Source organism: Mixophyes fleayi, chromosome 11, assembly GCF_038048845.1.
Source record: "Mixophyes fleayi isolate aMixFle1 chromosome 11, aMixFle1.hap1, whole genome shotgun sequence".
Taxonomy (NCBI): Eukaryota; Metazoa; Chordata; class Amphibia; order Anura; family Limnodynastidae; genus Mixophyes; species Mixophyes fleayi.
Genome location: NC_134412.1, coordinates 24,349,568 through 24,366,356, shown reverse-complemented (window position 1 = coordinate 24,366,356; position 16,789 = coordinate 24,349,568). Strand labels below are relative to the sequence as shown.

The 16,789-nt window shown below is 41.4% G+C and overlaps 1 protein-coding gene across 1 annotated transcript in view; it reads right to left on the bottom strand.

The window, feature by feature from the left end:
• Nucleotides 1-534: 534 nt before the first annotated feature.
• The window catches only part of KCNA7 (potassium voltage-gated channel subfamily A member 7), a 65,465-nt gene continuing 49,210 nt past the window's right edge, over nt 535-16,789 (bottom strand). The window contains exon 2 of the mRNA XM_075191596.1: nt 535-3,699. Coding sequence (XP_075047697.1) covers nt 2,854-3,699 — 846 coding nt within the window. The 3' untranslated portion in view covers nt 535-2,853. The remainder of the gene's footprint in view (nt 3,700-16,789) is intronic.

Genomic DNA, 16,789 nt, shown 5'->3' with positions numbered 1-16,789 from the left:
AGCACAAAAATACTTGATAGCTTATTTGTACACTGAAATTTAAAGTTGATATTTGTGTGCTACAGTCAGTATTTAACTTATGTGCAAAACAGAATACTAATTTGCACCCCTTGCATTGTAACATGGTTCTATCCAGGAGACTGAAATAAGAAGTTTCTCAAGTTAAGATCCTTAATGAATAAGGCCCTAGATATCTATTTTGAAAGAACATTATATGTCATTAAATAATGTAGGTAAAATGAAATAATGTAGGCATAAATTGCTATACAGTCCATTGTATTGATCCAAATCCGTAACTTAGGGTGCGCAATGGAATTTCACAGAAATATGTCAGCATGTGGTGAGCAATGCCTGAACAGGGTAAACAGAAATGTTTTGGCATCCAAAGAAAATACATGAAAGGTTCAATTTTCTTGACTTCATATCACAACATTTTGGGAGGCTTTAGTTTAATTTTAAAAATGTTTGTAAGAAACCGTTGTCAAAAACCCATAGAAAGTAGAGCCCCGTCCCTCCAAGGAATAACAACGTCTCTGCAATAAATAAATGGTTTATTATTAGATAAATATACATTTTTCCAAGATGCTGTTGTACTTACAAATATTAAGAAGTGGCCCATGACACTGGCCGAAGTGTATGTCTCAGTTTTATATAACAGTCTTGTGTAAACATTTTTCATAAGTATCTTCTTTTGCCCGTTACATTATAACAATCATATATGCACAAAAGCACTCAAAGAAAAAAAAAAACACCACCGTGGCTCTCTTAACAACAGAATTAATGCAGCTTGCAATACTGACAGCAAATTTGAAAGCGATGTCGGCGTTAATAGTCCACACTCTGAAGCCGCAGTCGTTGTTCTACAGTATTTTTCCTGGGAAGCTCTGAACTCCGAGATGTTTTCTATTATCCTATGTGTCATCAGGCCGTCACATCTCACAACACCACCCACCTCCGGGAGCAAAAACTTCTCCTCATTTGCTGCCTTGTAGGAGTGAAAGGCTCATTAAAACCACATAACTATGCCGTCTATTTCCTCCGGCCTTTTGGCAAGCTGGTTGATTGAATCAATTATAGCCCTGTGGTGGGTTCTTAATGACCATGACCTGACCACCTTCAGAGAGTTGTCAGAGGTAAAGATGGAAATTAATGCACCCCCCCCCTTGCACTTCCTCCTTGCAACACAGAAGTAATATATGGGATCTTTTGCTCCCAGAATGCTTCAGGAGTTGGGGTTTTAAGGATAAGGGTATCCCCCCTCCCCAGGATGTGTATGTATGTGTGTGTGTGTATATATATATATATATATATATATATGTGTGTGTGTAAGTATAAATATATATATAATACAATAATGCATTTATACTTGCGGTATATATTTACATTTATTCCCCGTTTGTCTATTCTTCTTTAATGTTACTGAGCTATGTGTATGATTTCCTTCACCATTGTCAATGGAGAAATAAAGAATTAACGGAGTGTCCGATGTCTCTTACAAGCTTTTCATGTCCTAATCGCACAATGACGTGCTATGTTAATGTGAGCCCTCATAACATGACGTCAGAGCGTGTGTTCCAGTAATCTAGGCTAACCTGTAACTATAGGAGACCATAATCCAGCCTTTGAAGTACTGCCATGTTGCACACATCACCTGTGCACATTATTAGGTCACTTTGAAATTAGAATGGTCAGGTGGAGACTAAAAGGAAACATTCTGGGGGAGATTGAGGCTTTGAGAGGATGGGTAGAACTAAGATCTCCAGTGAATAAACATACAAATGATTATTATGCTATGAAATGAAGACTTTCTGCTAAACTCTGAAAAAAATTATATGACCGAAGTTTATATTTCCTACACAGCCATTGGCGTGGGGCAAAAAAAAATGTGGCGTGAATGTTAATCAGGAAATACCGCAGGAGTTTTTTTATTTGGTATTGCATTAAAGAGGTAGCGGAAACTAATTTCTCCATCACACATGAATAGAGATCGCCTCTAGGTATTGTAGTGTAGATCATATATAAAAAGAAAGAAAACCATTGACAAGAATTTTGTAAACCCCAAGACTGTTAAACGGATTAAGTAAAAAAAAATATTTCCTATACTTACTATTTTTGGTTCCCTTCTAAGTGAAAACCAAGTTTTCCAGTCTTTAAGGATCACATTGTAATATTAATGTATAGTGGAGCAGTGTAATCTCATCGTTACATACAACTAATCTGGACAGGCAGACGTAGTTCGTTCTGCATTCCTACCCTAGGGTACCTATGCTGTCATATTTTTCTATTTAGTCACTTGCTGTTATTTGAGTCTGCTCTCCACTATCTGTTCCCCAGGCTCTCCAGCCTTTGTAATTTAATAGTATAGTTCTAATATTTCATTGCTGTGTGATGGCCAGCTGCAACCTCTGGGACATCGGTGGGAACCTCTTACTGGTATAAATGAATCTCCTTGTTGCAGAACCTCCAACTCGTAAGGATAAGTGCCAATCTCCAGGTCCAAAAGTCTTCAGCGTAACTCCCACATCATTTGTTTTTCTTGTGCACTCAAATGAGGTGTCTTGTGTTGTCCCTAATTTTGCATCCACCGATGAAGGCACTTCCTCAATACCATCTTTGGAAGCCATTGTGTAATATCGATGAAAACTATTAATATATTTCCAATGTCTGTGTAACTTAAAGAAAGCAGAGTATTATTTAATAGTTCAGCATGGTACTATGCATACATATCCAAATATTTGGACAACAAAATAAAAAAAGATGTAATTGGCTCTTCATGAACAGCTCTTAATTTAAGACTCCAAAATAAAGGATGATCAAGCGATATTAGTTGAGACCAAGCCACATTGTAAAAAGTCACACTTGCGTTATTATATGTGACTGTCCAGTATTCATATATTTATCATCCGTAAGTCCATCTAGGAGTTCACCCTTGGAATTACTGAATAAGTTCTTAATTTTGTCCTTCGCTCTGGGCTTTGGAGTATGTGGAGGACCGTTCGGACATGAGCCAACATGATTGTACTGGCCGATGTCTGAGCACTCAGTCTCACGATGGTAGAAGTAACTGAAGTTGGATACAATGACTGGCACAGGAAGAGAGATGGTTAACACACCTGCAATGGCACAGAGAGAACCGACCAATTTACCACCTACTGTCTCAGGAGACATGTCTCCGTAGCCTACCGTTGTCATTGTGACCACAGCCCACCAAAATGCCTCGGGGATACTTGTAAACTTTGTTTCTGCATGATCAGCTTCGGCAAAGTACACAGCGCTGGAGAAGAGAATAACTCCGATAAATAGAAAGAAGATGAGAAGCCCCAGTTCCCTCATACTTGCTTTCAGTGTTTGACCTAAGATCTGTAATCCTTTGGAGTGTCGGGAGAGCTTGAAGATACGAAAGACTCTGACCAAACGGATAACCCTGAGGATGGCCAGTGACATAGCTGGTTGGCCCACGCCTCGGTGACGAGCCAGTTCTGTGCCCAGAGTAACAAAATATGGTATGATTGCCATAAAGTCGATCATATTCATGATATCCTTGAAGAAGGCAGCTTTGCTGGGGCAAGCCATGAAGCGCACCGAGAGCTCAAACGAGAACCAGCAGATACATATTGTCTCCACAATGAAGAAAGGATCCTCAAATGGACTCTTCTCTTTAAATCCAACTGTGCTGTTAAGCCTATGGTGGGGCTGCACCTGCAACAAAAATAAATAAGCTATAATAGTAATAAAAAGACATGGAGACATTTAGAAAATCTGGAAGAATGCCATTCTCTTTAGATAGTGCTGAATAAAATACTACGTTACAATTAGACCATATTACTCAATAATACTAACTTGTAGTCTTGTGCCAAACTAATTTACCCCAAATGTACAATGTGTATATACAAATAAAAAAAAGAAACTATTGACAATAAGATGGTTAGAAATTGATTACTAATGTTCCTTCTGCCTTCTGGTAGTATATAAGTATATATTAGAATTGTAACTGACCTAAAAGAGTTGGAGATTTTACCTGTTGCCTTATTTCAGTTTAAAAAGACGTTAGTCTGAGCTTTTCATAGCCCCACCCCTTTCTTAATCACTACAATAAAACTTGGCAGGAAGCCAGGACTGTTGTAAGTTTCTTTTTCTTTTTTTTTTTACAGTTGTTGCATCAATTTTGCATGACTGTGCAAAACAGATAATTCTAAGGAGCACCTTCATGGTGTTAAGATTTTCCCTCAATCACCTCAATTTATATATAGACGTGGTGGCTGAGCGATACTCAGCTGCTCTGCAGAATACGTCCCTAGAGCAGTAAGGGTTAATGTAGTGCTTCATCAGGGAGGTCTCTCTAGTTGTACTTCCGTGTAAGCACAGTGGAACTGAATGCCAAGGCATCAAATCGTTCTGCATTGCTTAGTGATGTGCGATGTACTACGTTTATTTATTAGTGTATAATATATATATTCAGTATATACACAAGCACACACATACAATCAGGGTCGGACTGGCCCGCTGGGAAGCCGGGCTATCCTCCAGTAGGCCCTGGCCCCTGTAAACTCTGCCCCCTTCGTTGGTGAGGGGAGCAGGGTTTTTTTTAAAACAAAATATATATATATATATATACATATATATGCTTACCACGTCACAGTGCCTGTGCCCCTCCTCCCTCCTCTCTGCTCCATTCAATTTGAATGTCGGGCGTGACGTCATTAAGTCACGCCCAACATTGAGTGAGGAGCAGCGCAGAGAGGACCCAGCATGGAAGAAAGAAGACAAGAAGAGGAGAAAAGAGATGAAAGAAGCCAATAGGAAGGTAAGTAAAAGAACAGAGACAAGGGGAGGGAAACAGAAAGGGACAGAGTGATGAAGAAGAGGGAGGGAGGCACAGAGTGATGAAGAAGAGGGGGGACAGAAAGCCACAGAGTGATGAAGAGGAGGGCAGAAGGGGACAGAGTGATGAAGAAGAGGGGGGAGGCACAAAGTGATGAAGAAGAGCCGGGAAGGCACAGAGTGATAAAGAAGAGAGGGGGAAGGCACAAGTATTAATTGTGGGTCCTATTGATTTAACGCCGGGGCTGGTTGGATTTTTCTAAATGTACCCATTTTTTTCCCAAATAGAGCCCCCAACATTCCAGGATCCAGACAAGCCGCAACTAAAGAAACCAGCAGCCACAGGTGGTGAAAGTGACAAAAACAGGTAGGACAGTTTATCAAATGTTCTGATTCTAGTGGTGCAATCCCGATTTTTGGTGACTGTTCTGTCCAATCTAAGGGGCGGGTCATGACTGTGTATTCCTTATATACACACTGCATTTTTTATATGCTACACTATGGTGCTAGCTGTCCATCATGGGCTGACCACTCCCCCTCAAGTGTCTGGTCTCGCCTCAATGATGGCTTGGCACACCCCCTCTGGTGGGCCCCTAGCATTGCAGACCCGCGGTGGGCCCTTCATGCCCCAGTCCGACACTGCATACAATGGACACAAGGTTTACTTAATAACAGTACAGAAAGCACAAATGTCCCCCCTGTAAACAGTAAGTTAATTCTTGTGCAAATTTATCATGTGACTGCGGTTGGCGCTGCCAATATGAGAACTTGAGTGCCACAATGTCCCTGTCCATATGTTGTCATGTGACAGAAGATCAGCAGCAGCTATTTATATAGCGCCTCTAATTCCGCAGCGCTGTACAGAGAACTCACATCAGTCCCAGCACCACTGGAGCTTAAAGTCTAAATTCCCTAACATACACACAGACCAAGAGTGACTAAGGCCAAATTGACCTTAGTCACTCTGATAACAGCTAATTAACCTACCAGTATGGTTTTGGAGTGTGGGAGGAAACCGAAGCACCCGGAGGAAACCTACGCAAACCCGGAGAGAATATACAAGCTCCACACAGATAATATGACATGTCCCTATGCTCCACACAAGGTAAGAGAAGGAGGGGGCACAGTAGGAGTGGGAAGTGCATCAGAGGAGGAGATAGAGTTGCCTAACGCGCCCAGGTCTTTTGCGTCTGCCCTGCCTGTGGCATCTGCATCATGTTATATTACGTATCTATAATATCTACATAAAATGTATACTAATTAAGTTTGATGTATACATGAGTTTCCATTTTGAAAAGATCAGACACCTCGAATCGGGCAGAAGTATGAACAATGGAAGTGAGTGAGAAAAAGCGGAATTTAGGAGATAAAAGACAAAGGGGGAGTATGGATGGTGATCATGGCCGGCCTCCCATTTCATGTGATACTTAACAGTATAAAAGTAAAAGTAACGACATTACCAGTTACAAGAGGAATTATAATTATACAGACTCAATCAAGGTTGCACAATATTCCATTTCAATATAACAGGTTCTGTACAAACTGTCAATTAAATGTTACTTATCTTAGAACTCTGCGTTCAGAACCTGCTGTACTAATTCAGACATGAAAACAGACCCTGTGTAAGTGATGAGTACTAAAGAAAGTGAAATACAAGTTTCACTCATTGCCGCAAGCCGGAAATATATACTGCTGGGCAAACACACACAGAGTGTGGCTTAAATCGGGATCAGGGGCATTTGAAAATGTAACTATTTTATTTTTGGATACCGGTTTCCCTGAAACGCTTCATAAAACATCTGAGCAGTCAGAGTCACTTAATTCTGTAGTACCGCTGACCTTGCTTGTTCTCCCCACTTATGTCAGTAATACGGGTTTCATGGGGACATAACCTTTCACACCATAGAAATGGAGATTTATTTTCCAAATAAATGACTCACAGTCAATACTCATAGCCCTGTGTTTTTCCTTTCCAAGGTATGGTATGCTCGTAAAATGTAACTCTTGTACTCGGCCGAGTTTTAAATATAAAACGTACCAGTAAAATCATTTTGGGGTTTTAAAAGGGCACTCTTATGAAATTTCATCTCTACATGACTCTTAAAAAAAATAAATAAATAATAATAACCTCTTCCTCTAAGCTACAGCACCAATCAAACATTTGCTTTCATAAATCTAGTTTGCATTTCACTGATGAAAGCTGACATTGGATTGGTTGCTGTGGTTGTGTTAACTGTCTGATGGCATTTAATAAGCCTTATTTACTAATGTATTTGATAATTATTTTAATTAGAGTTAAGGTTGTTTCGTAATCAGAGGTGAGCGTGAATCTTCCATACTTCCTTATTTAAATTATATACTGTTTAAATAAGGGCATCCTGCAGCAGGCTACATCTGTTGCTTATCATGAGTTACTACCTATGCCAGTGGTTCCCAAACGGTGCGCCTAGGCTCACTGGGGTGCCTCAGCGATCTCATTGGGGTGCCTCGTGCCAGGGCCACTGGTAAGCAAGGTGGGGGTCTACTTGGTAATTATTTTGGCTTAAGGGTGCCTTGAAAAAAATATGTAAACCCTAAGGGTGCCTTGAACTGAAAAAGTTTGGGATCTATGCTGTCCTTCTCATAACAGCAGGTTTAAGATGTGAGACTGTGCTTCTGTACCATGAGCCTCTTAGAAATGGTTTACCCCACGGCTAAAAGTTGACTGCCCTTCCCTTTTCACAATTGACTTGGCGGCTCAAGACCTCTGTATTGTGCCTAACTCCAGTGCAAGACACAGGAATAATGATCTAAATTGACAAATAATCTGTCATTTTGTCATTTATGAACTTACATCTAGTAAAATGTTTTATTTACATGAGGAAATCATTAACAGCATTCCATAGAACAGCACTCACTCATTCAATGATCGATGCATTGCTATCCCGCCCCATCCTAAATATCTCCCTCCTCTCACTCCACCTACACTATATGGAAAAAAGTATTTGGCCACAACTGTTAATTATTGAATTGAGGTGTTTCAATCAGACCCGTTGCAAGAGGTGTATAAAATCAAGCACCTAGCCATGCAGTCTCCATTTGCAAACATTTGTGATACAAAATGGGTCTGCTAAGGTGCATGATGCGTAAAAGTCACCTTCGCTCTGCTGATTCCATGGATGAAGAGTTCTGAACTTCCACTGGCATTGATGTAAGCATGGAACCCCATTCCATTAAGCTCCGGACACAGTTTTTGTGTGTCGGGAGCTTAATGGAATGGATTTTCATGTACGAGAAGCTGCATGCAAGCCTCACATCACCAAGACCAATGCCAAGCATCGAATGGAGTGGTGTAAAGCACACCAACACTGGACTGTGGAGCAGTGGAAACGTGTTCTGTGGAATGACGAATCACGCTTCTCTGTTTGGCAGTCAGATGGGCGAGTCTAGGTTTGGAGGATGCCGGTTGAACGTTACTTACCTGACTCTAGTGAAGGGCAATCTTAATGCTTCAGCATACCAAGTAATTTTAGACAATGGCTATACTTCCAACTTTGTGGCAACAGTTTGGGGAAGGCCCTTTTCTATTCCAACATGACTGTGCCCCAGTGCACAAAGTTCGGTGTGGAAGAAGTTGACTGGCCCACACAGAGCCCTGACCTCAACCCCATCAAACACCTTTGGGATGAACTGGAACAGAGATTACGAGCCAGGCCTTCTTGTCCAACATCAGTGCCCGACCTCATAAATGCTCTACAGAGTGAATGGGCACAAATTCCCACAGAAACACTCAAAAATCTAGTGGAAAGCCTTCCAAGAAGAGTGGAAGCTGTTACCACTGCAAAAGGGGGACCAACTTCATATTAAAAAATATATGTTTTTGAATACAATGTCATTACAATCCCTGTTAGTGTAATGGTCAAGTGTCCGAATACTTATGTCTATGTAGTGTACCTCTCCCTTTCATTTCCCTGCACCTCAATCGTCTGCCCTTACGTCCCTCCTCTTAAATGTTATCTCTCACAAGTTTGGCCCTCTCTACCTCTTTCTATCTTCTCATCCTCGTTGTAATGTTTCTCTTTGTCCAAGTTGCTGAGGATTCTGAGGCGCCATATAAATAAAATAGAATGATGATGATGCTTTATATAAGAGAGCTAGCAACATTACTTCACCCTCCAACATTCCAAAACAAAATCTGATCTTGGTGGACACACCCTGTTTTGGCATGTGCTGGGAAGTCTAGATAAGTGTGTACCTCCCAACTATCGTGGTTTCAGAGGGACAGAATTTAGGGCTCTGTCCTACTGTCCCGTCTAGGGACATGTTTGTCCCGCAGGTGGGAATGTTGGTGTAGGTAGATAGATAATTGGCAGCTCTCTGGAGGTATGGTCACACCCCCATCATGGCGTGGTCATGCCCCCTCAAGATGTGGTCATGACCACTGAATTACAATCACTAGTTACCAAAGATAATCATATATTTCATAGTTGTTTATACAAATATTTACCATTGCAATTTCTTCTGGATTGCTAAATCTTCCCCAAACCCTCTCCCATAAAAACAAGATTCTAGTTCCATAGAATCTCGTGACAGTTGGGTGGTTTGACAGTATTCTAAAGCACTCATCTGACACTGCCGTAATGACTATATTACATTTAGAGATTGCAATCTCATATTACAGCCTGAAGCTCCAGCGGAACTCAACACCACGCAGCTAAAGAAAATGAAGGCCTTGTAAGTTAGCAGAAACTGGCCAGTACAATACATTTGTTACTGGCCCTTAAAATGTGTGATTGCCCTTGTCAACAAGGCTTTTCATAGGGTGCTCAGGGCAGCAACTTCTTGCCCCCCCACTAACCCCCACTGCTATTACACTCAAAAAGAAAGTTATATTAAAATTTCACTTGCTGTGGGTTGCACATGTCCTCCTCCGTGTTGTCTTCATGTCCATCCTTCTGCTACACCTGGCTCCCATACAAACGACACAGACAAACATGGCCCCCAAAAGCTTGCCCAGGACCCTACCACTACCTCGCCACCCCTGATTCTCAACACTTTGTTATATATACATATATATATATATATATATATATATATATATATATATATACTCCAGAAAGCAACAAAAATCCTGGCCCATTCACTCATCATTTCTTGCCTCAAACATTGCAACCTCCTTCTCCTTCTCGACTCTCACATTCCTGACCTTCAAACCATACAGAATGCTTCGGCTAAGCTTATCTTCCTCTCCCACCGCACCTCTTCCATTTCTCCTCTGTGTAAATCCCTTCATTGGCTCCTTGGCTGCCTGTCCATTTCAGAATTCAGCTCAAGTTCCTTTCCCTCACTTACAAAACCCTTACCAACGCTTCTCCCTCTTACATCTCTGACCTTGTCTCTAGGTACATACCTACCCGGACACTTCGCTCTGCCTCTGACCTCCGCCTCAATTCACCTTTCATTACCTCCTCCCATGCTCGCCTCCCAGACTTCTGTCGTGCTGCCCCCATTCTTTGGAACTCCCTACTCCGTCTCACTCAACTCTTCCCCAACCTTCAGTCCTTCAAACGCTCACTCAAAACTCATATTTTCAAGCTCACCTATCCTACCACCTTCTAACCATTCTATCCCTCACCTCCTCTTCCTCACATACCATCTCCATCTTCTCCCAGTTGATCTCACCCCTACCTCTAGAATGTAAGCCCTTGTGGGCAGGGTCCTCTTTACCTATTGTCCCACGCCTGTCTACTGTCTAAGTCCCATATATATATATATATATATATATATATATATATATATATATATATATATATATATATATATATATACATATATATAGTTTTGGCACATTGCGAGACGGTTAATAGTATAGGAAATAGCTAAGAATGTATTATTCTTAGATTTTCTAACAACTTTCACTGCCTGTTTTTATTACACTATCATCAATGAGCAGTTATACTTAGAGATGGGCGGGTCCGATTCCCCGAGAACCGAACCCACCCAAACTTTGGGTATCCGAGTACCGAGCTGAGTACCTCGGTACTCTCCCGCCCGCTCTGAATCCAAATCGAGGCCGAACGTCATCGTGGCGTCATCGGATCTCGGGGCTCGGTTCTCGCGATACTTCAACATTATAAATACATGCCTCTGCAGCAATCCATCGCCATTTGACAGAGGGAGAGAGCAGAGTGTAGTCACAGGCTGATTAGAGCAGGGACAGAGAATCCAATATTCTTCTTGCAATTGCTATAACAAAAATCGCTAGAGAAGAGAGGAGGATAGAGGTTTATTTTTATTTTTAATATTTGGCACTTCCCAGTGCTTTTGGGGTGTCCCCCATAATTGTGCATAAATATTTCTGGCTGTCAAAAGTCATATCTGTCAGCAGTATCTACCAACTAATTTTTAGCACTCCCTAGTGCTTTTGGGGTGTCCTCCCTAATTGTGCATAAATATTTCTGGCTTTCAAAAGTCATATCTGTCAGCAGTATCTACCAACTAATTTTTAGCACTCCTCAGTGCTTTTGGGGTGTCCCCCATAATTGTGCATAAATATTTCTGGCTTTCAAAAGTCATATCTGTCAGCAGTATCTACCAAATAATTTTTACCACTACAAGTGCTTTGCGCTCAGAATGGATTCAAAGCAGTCCACATATGATCAGAATGAGCAACCAGGTTCTGTCACCAGTCCTGATGTTAGTGTTCCCAGTACGTCATCTGACCAAGGCGATGTCAAACAGATTGTTTCCAATTCAGTGCAAAAATCAAAAACCAAAAACAAATTTACTGTATTGAAGCGAAAAAGAAGTGTTACTGAGCAAAAGTTAAGTGCCGATAAAAAAAAAAATTGCAAACATGCCATTCTACACCCGCAGTGGCAAAGAGAGAATGAGGCCTTCACCTTTGGCTATTAGTGGCAGATCCCAAAAAGTTACCCAGCCTACAATTGGTGCACAACTACTGTTACGCATCAAAAAGCCGAGCTGCAAGATAACAGTAAGGCATTAGAGGAGAATGTTTGCTCTGATTCACAAATGACAACAATCCCTGTGGAGAGGCCATCCAACAGTGGGATGTCTAATCGTGAGCATTCTGCTGATGTGTGCCTTAATAGCCCGAGTGTAGCTGGTGATACCCAAATTGAGGATGCCACTTTGGAATTAGAAGAGGATGAGGGGGAGATTTGTGTAGGCGACGAGGGCGCTAATGAGGATGTTGGTGAGGATGAGGTTGTTTGTGTAAGTCCTGCACCAGTGGCAGCAGTTATGGCACGTGACAAGAAAAAGGCCATTGTCATGCCTGGGCATAAAACAAAAAAATCCACTTCTTATGTGTGGAATTATTTCTACCCAAATCCAGACAACAATTGTATAGCAATTTGTAGTGTATGTCAAGCCACAGTCAGTTGAGGGAGGGACCTTAACCATCTTGGAACCTCGTCTATGTTACGCCATTTAACGAGAGTTCATGACAAAGTATTGGGAAAAGCTGAAAGTTCTTCCCAAAAGAATACAAGCACTCCATCATCAGCTAAGACCCTCCGCTCACCGACATCCCGACGGCTACAAAATACACCCACCACACCATCCTCATCAATATCCTCAGTAGTGCTCGGAATTAGCCCGGCATCCCACTTAAGGCTGGATGACTCCTGCACTATTATTGATTCCTCTGAAGAAAGCGTTAGTCCCACTGCTGCTGCTGTTGCTGCTGCTGGGGGTGAATCGTCATCCCAGAGGCAGGTCAAGAAAATGAGCAGTCCTACATTTCAGCAATTAACTGTGAAACAATCATTTGCGAGGGGAAGCAAATATGACAACAGTCACCCAGTCGCCAAGCGAATCACAGACGCCATGGCTGCAATGTTAGTGTTAGATCTGCGTCCAATCTCCACAATAAACGCAGCTGGTTTTTCACAGTTAATTGAGGTTTTGTGTCCGCGTTACAGAATTCCATCGCGACACCATTTCTCCCGTCAAGCAATTCCACAACTATACTAAAAAGTGTGTAAAAATGTAGAGATTGCGCTGAAAAATGCCATTCTGCCCACTGTCCACTTAACCACAGATATGTGGACAAGTGGAAGTGGCCAAACCAAAGACTATATGACTGTGACAGCCCACTGGGTTGGTCATTCACCTTCACCAGCAGGAACAGCAGCAGCATGTACACCACTACGTAACATTTTTCACAGGCAGGCCACTCTTTTATATCACCGGCTTCACTAACAGGCATACGGCTGACAATTTGTTACGCAAACTGAGAGATGTGATTGATGCATGGCTTATACCACTCGGACTCTCCCCAGGGTATGTCATTTCTGATAACGCCAACAATATATAGCGAGCATTACAGCTGGGTGATTTCCAACATATTCCCTGTTTTGCACACACAATCAACTTGGTGGTGCAGAGCTTCCTATGAAATAACCGTGGGGTGCAGGAGATGCTTTCGGTGGCTTGTAAAATTTCAGGCCGTTTCAGGCACTCAGCCACAGTATGTAGGAGATTACAGCAGCTTCAAGAGCAGTTTAACGTGCCCTGCCACCAACTTAAGCAAGAGGTGGTAACTCGGTGGAATTCCACCCTGTACATGCTTCAGAGGATGGAGGAACAGCGCAAAGTCATCCAAGCATATTGCACAAGCCATGACATTGGGAAAGGAGAGGGGATGTATTTCACTTTTGTACAGTGGGGAATCCTTTCAGTCCTGTGCAAGGTGCTGAAACCATTTGAAGTTGTGACGTGTGAGGGGAGTGCAGACTCTGCTAGTTTGAGCCAAGTCATTCCTTTAATTAAACTATTGGAAAAGCAGCTTGAGAAAATGCAGGAGGAGCTGAAAGCAAGCATTTCAGCAAAGTATGTTGGCCTTGTCGATCAAGTACTTAATTCGCTTCACAATGATCCTCGAGTTATTAAGATCTTGAACTCGGATCAGTACGTTTTGGCCACTGTGCTTGTTCCAAGGTTTAAAACCTACATTGAGTGTTTACTTGTAAATGAGCGAGATGTGAACTTTTGCAAGGAGCTATTGCTCAGCAAGTTGGCCGCTGAACTGGGCCTCGGCTTGACAACGTGTCCTCATTCACTTTCTCAAGCTGCTGCTGGTAAAAAATTAAATTTCCCAAAAAGAAGCAGGGAAGACGCAGGGGGCAGATCAGAATAATTTAACATCTGGGCTGGTTTGAAGGTTTTTTTCAAAAAAATGTGTCACTTTGCCCATAACTCCATCCAATACGAGTATAAACATGCAAAGGATGGTGGAGGATAACTTTCAAGAGGTAGTTGATATGGAAATGTCAGACTGTCCCTTTCTTTACTGGGAAGAAAAGCAGGCCATTTGGAAACCCATGTGCAAACTTGCTTTGCAATACCTTAGCTGTCCACCCTCCAGTGTGTACTCTGAACGAGTGTTCAGCATAGCAGGGAACTTAGTCAGTGATCGCCGTAGAAGGTTACTTCCCAAAAATGTGGAGAAAATGATGTTTATAAAAATTAACTACATCTTCCACGAGGAAGGCCATCACCATCCAAGACATCCAAGCACTGACTGTTCTCCAATGGCGGATTCAAGCGGCGATGAATTGATAGTCTGTGATGATGACGTACACACTGATGAGGGTGAGGATGAAGCTGAAGATGATGACGATAACATCTTTTTAAAACTTTCTATGTAAGTGTAGGGTGCAATCTACCCCCAAAGAGGAAATGGACTTGTGGCATTTCCATATCACGTACCGTCTTGAAAGGCTGCTGTTTGGCCAATTTCTCCTTAAGGGTAGGGTGTCATAGACAGAGTGACCCCAAACTGCCTTTGTCCATTTCTCTTAATATTGTACAGTCTATAATGGCTGAATTTTTTGGTATTTTATACAAGTGGAGGGGGGGCCTAGAGAGACAGAAACCAAACTGGCTTTCTACATTTAAATTAATATTGTACAGTCTATAACGGCTGAATTTTTTTGTATTTTCGACAAGTGGAGGGGGGCCTAGAGAGCCAGAAACCAAACTGGCTTTGTCCATTTCAATTAATATTGTACAGTCTGTAACGGCTGAATTTTTTGGTATTTTATACAAGTGGAGGGGGGGCCTAGAGAGACAGAAACCAAACTGACTTTCTCCATGTCAATTAATATTGTACAGTCTATAACGGCTGAATTTTTTTGTATTTTATACAAGTGGAGGGGAGCCTAGATAGACAGAAACCAAACTGGCTTTCTACATTTAAATTAATATTGTACAGTCTATAACGGCTGAATTTTTTTGTATTTTCGACAAGTGGAGGGGGGCCTAGAGAGCCAGAAACCAAACTGGCTTTGTCCATTTCAATTAATATTGTACAGTCTATAACGGCTGAATTTTTTGTTTTTTTAAACAAGTGGAGGGGGGCCTATAGAGACAGAAACCAAACTGGCTTTCTCCATGTCAATTAATATTGTACAGTCTATAATGGCTGAATTTTTTTGTTTTTTAAACAAGTAGAGGGGGGCCTATAGAGACAGAAAGCAAACTGCCTTTTTCCATTTCTTTACATATTTAACTATAAGTGTAGGGTGTAATATACATCCAAAGACGTTGGCTGCATTGCCAATATGCATAGATGGAGAGGAAGACAATCTGTTTTGTGTGTAGAATAAATGAAGGCCTACCAACGAAGAATTAAACAGTTTTTTGGATGATTTATTACCTCTACAATTAGATTACTTATCTTTAAAACAGTTGGAGCACTAAATTAGGTTATTTTAGGCCCAAAACCATTGATTTTCCAACAAAATAGCAAAACAAAACCAAAACCAAAAAATGCAATGGCGGTTTTGCAAAACCAAAACACGACGGTAATCCAGATCCAAAACCGAATCCAAAACCAAAACACGGGGGTCAGTGACCAGCTCTACTTATACTTAACATGTGGATACCACAGATCAACAGCAGCCGAACAATAAGAAAATATAAATTTTACCATTTTCTACAGAATAAACTAAGGTTTCAAAAATTCTGTCTCGGATACTGAGCAAACACCAACAACAAACTGTTCCATCATGTCCTGGATTAAGTGACACCAAGTAGTTGGTACACCTCAGAATGTTGTTAATCCTGACAAGAATAGATGTGTAACCATGATGATCCGTCATCCGACCCCAAACAGACCATGAAACGGGAGAGATCAGTTTCCTGCAGGAGAGCTCAAGTCGGAAACATCAAAAACATTTAGTTAAGTTATTTTTTGGTGGAAAGCATCGAATTTATTTATTTTTTTACTAATTCTTACCATAACTAATGTAGTAAATAAAAGCAAGAAGAAATAGGTGAATATAACTAAAGTGAGTTGGAAACAAACTACATAAAATACCCTGCTCAAAAAAGTGCCTCTTCTCGCGTGTGCATGGTTGATGATGGTGAAATGCAGGTGGTATCATGTTAAGTCATGTTGATACTTATGGTATGCACATAGAGCATACGAAGAAATGAGCTCTTGGTCAAGATATAGATAAAAATAGTCCTGTCTTCCAGCACAACCAAATGCTCTCGGCTGGCATTTAGTTCAGTGTCATGTGCTAACTGCCAGACAGATTTCAAGAATAGAATTTCACTTACGTTCCATAGGGCTGACCCTGTTTGAGAAGAGCAGATAAATTATATAACCATAGAAATGTTCTTCATTGAAGGCTTCCTGGAACTTCTGCAACACAATGGTCTTTTGTTAATAGTTTGTGCTATGTACAAGCTATAAGTACTGTGCAATCACAGGTGATAAAAGGAATGGGCATCAGAATGCATAACTTTATTACATCTTCTTTTCCCTCTTTCCTGTACAGTTATTTCATCAGATAAACATCCTACTTTGTGCTCCTTCAAACGTGCACTGAAAACTCACCTCTTCCGTAAAGCTTACCAACCATCTACTTGACCACCTCACCTCCTCCACTCGCTCTCCCTTCTCTCTTCTGGCTCCCCTTGTGCTTGTTCTGTCTACCCTCCTTTAGGATGT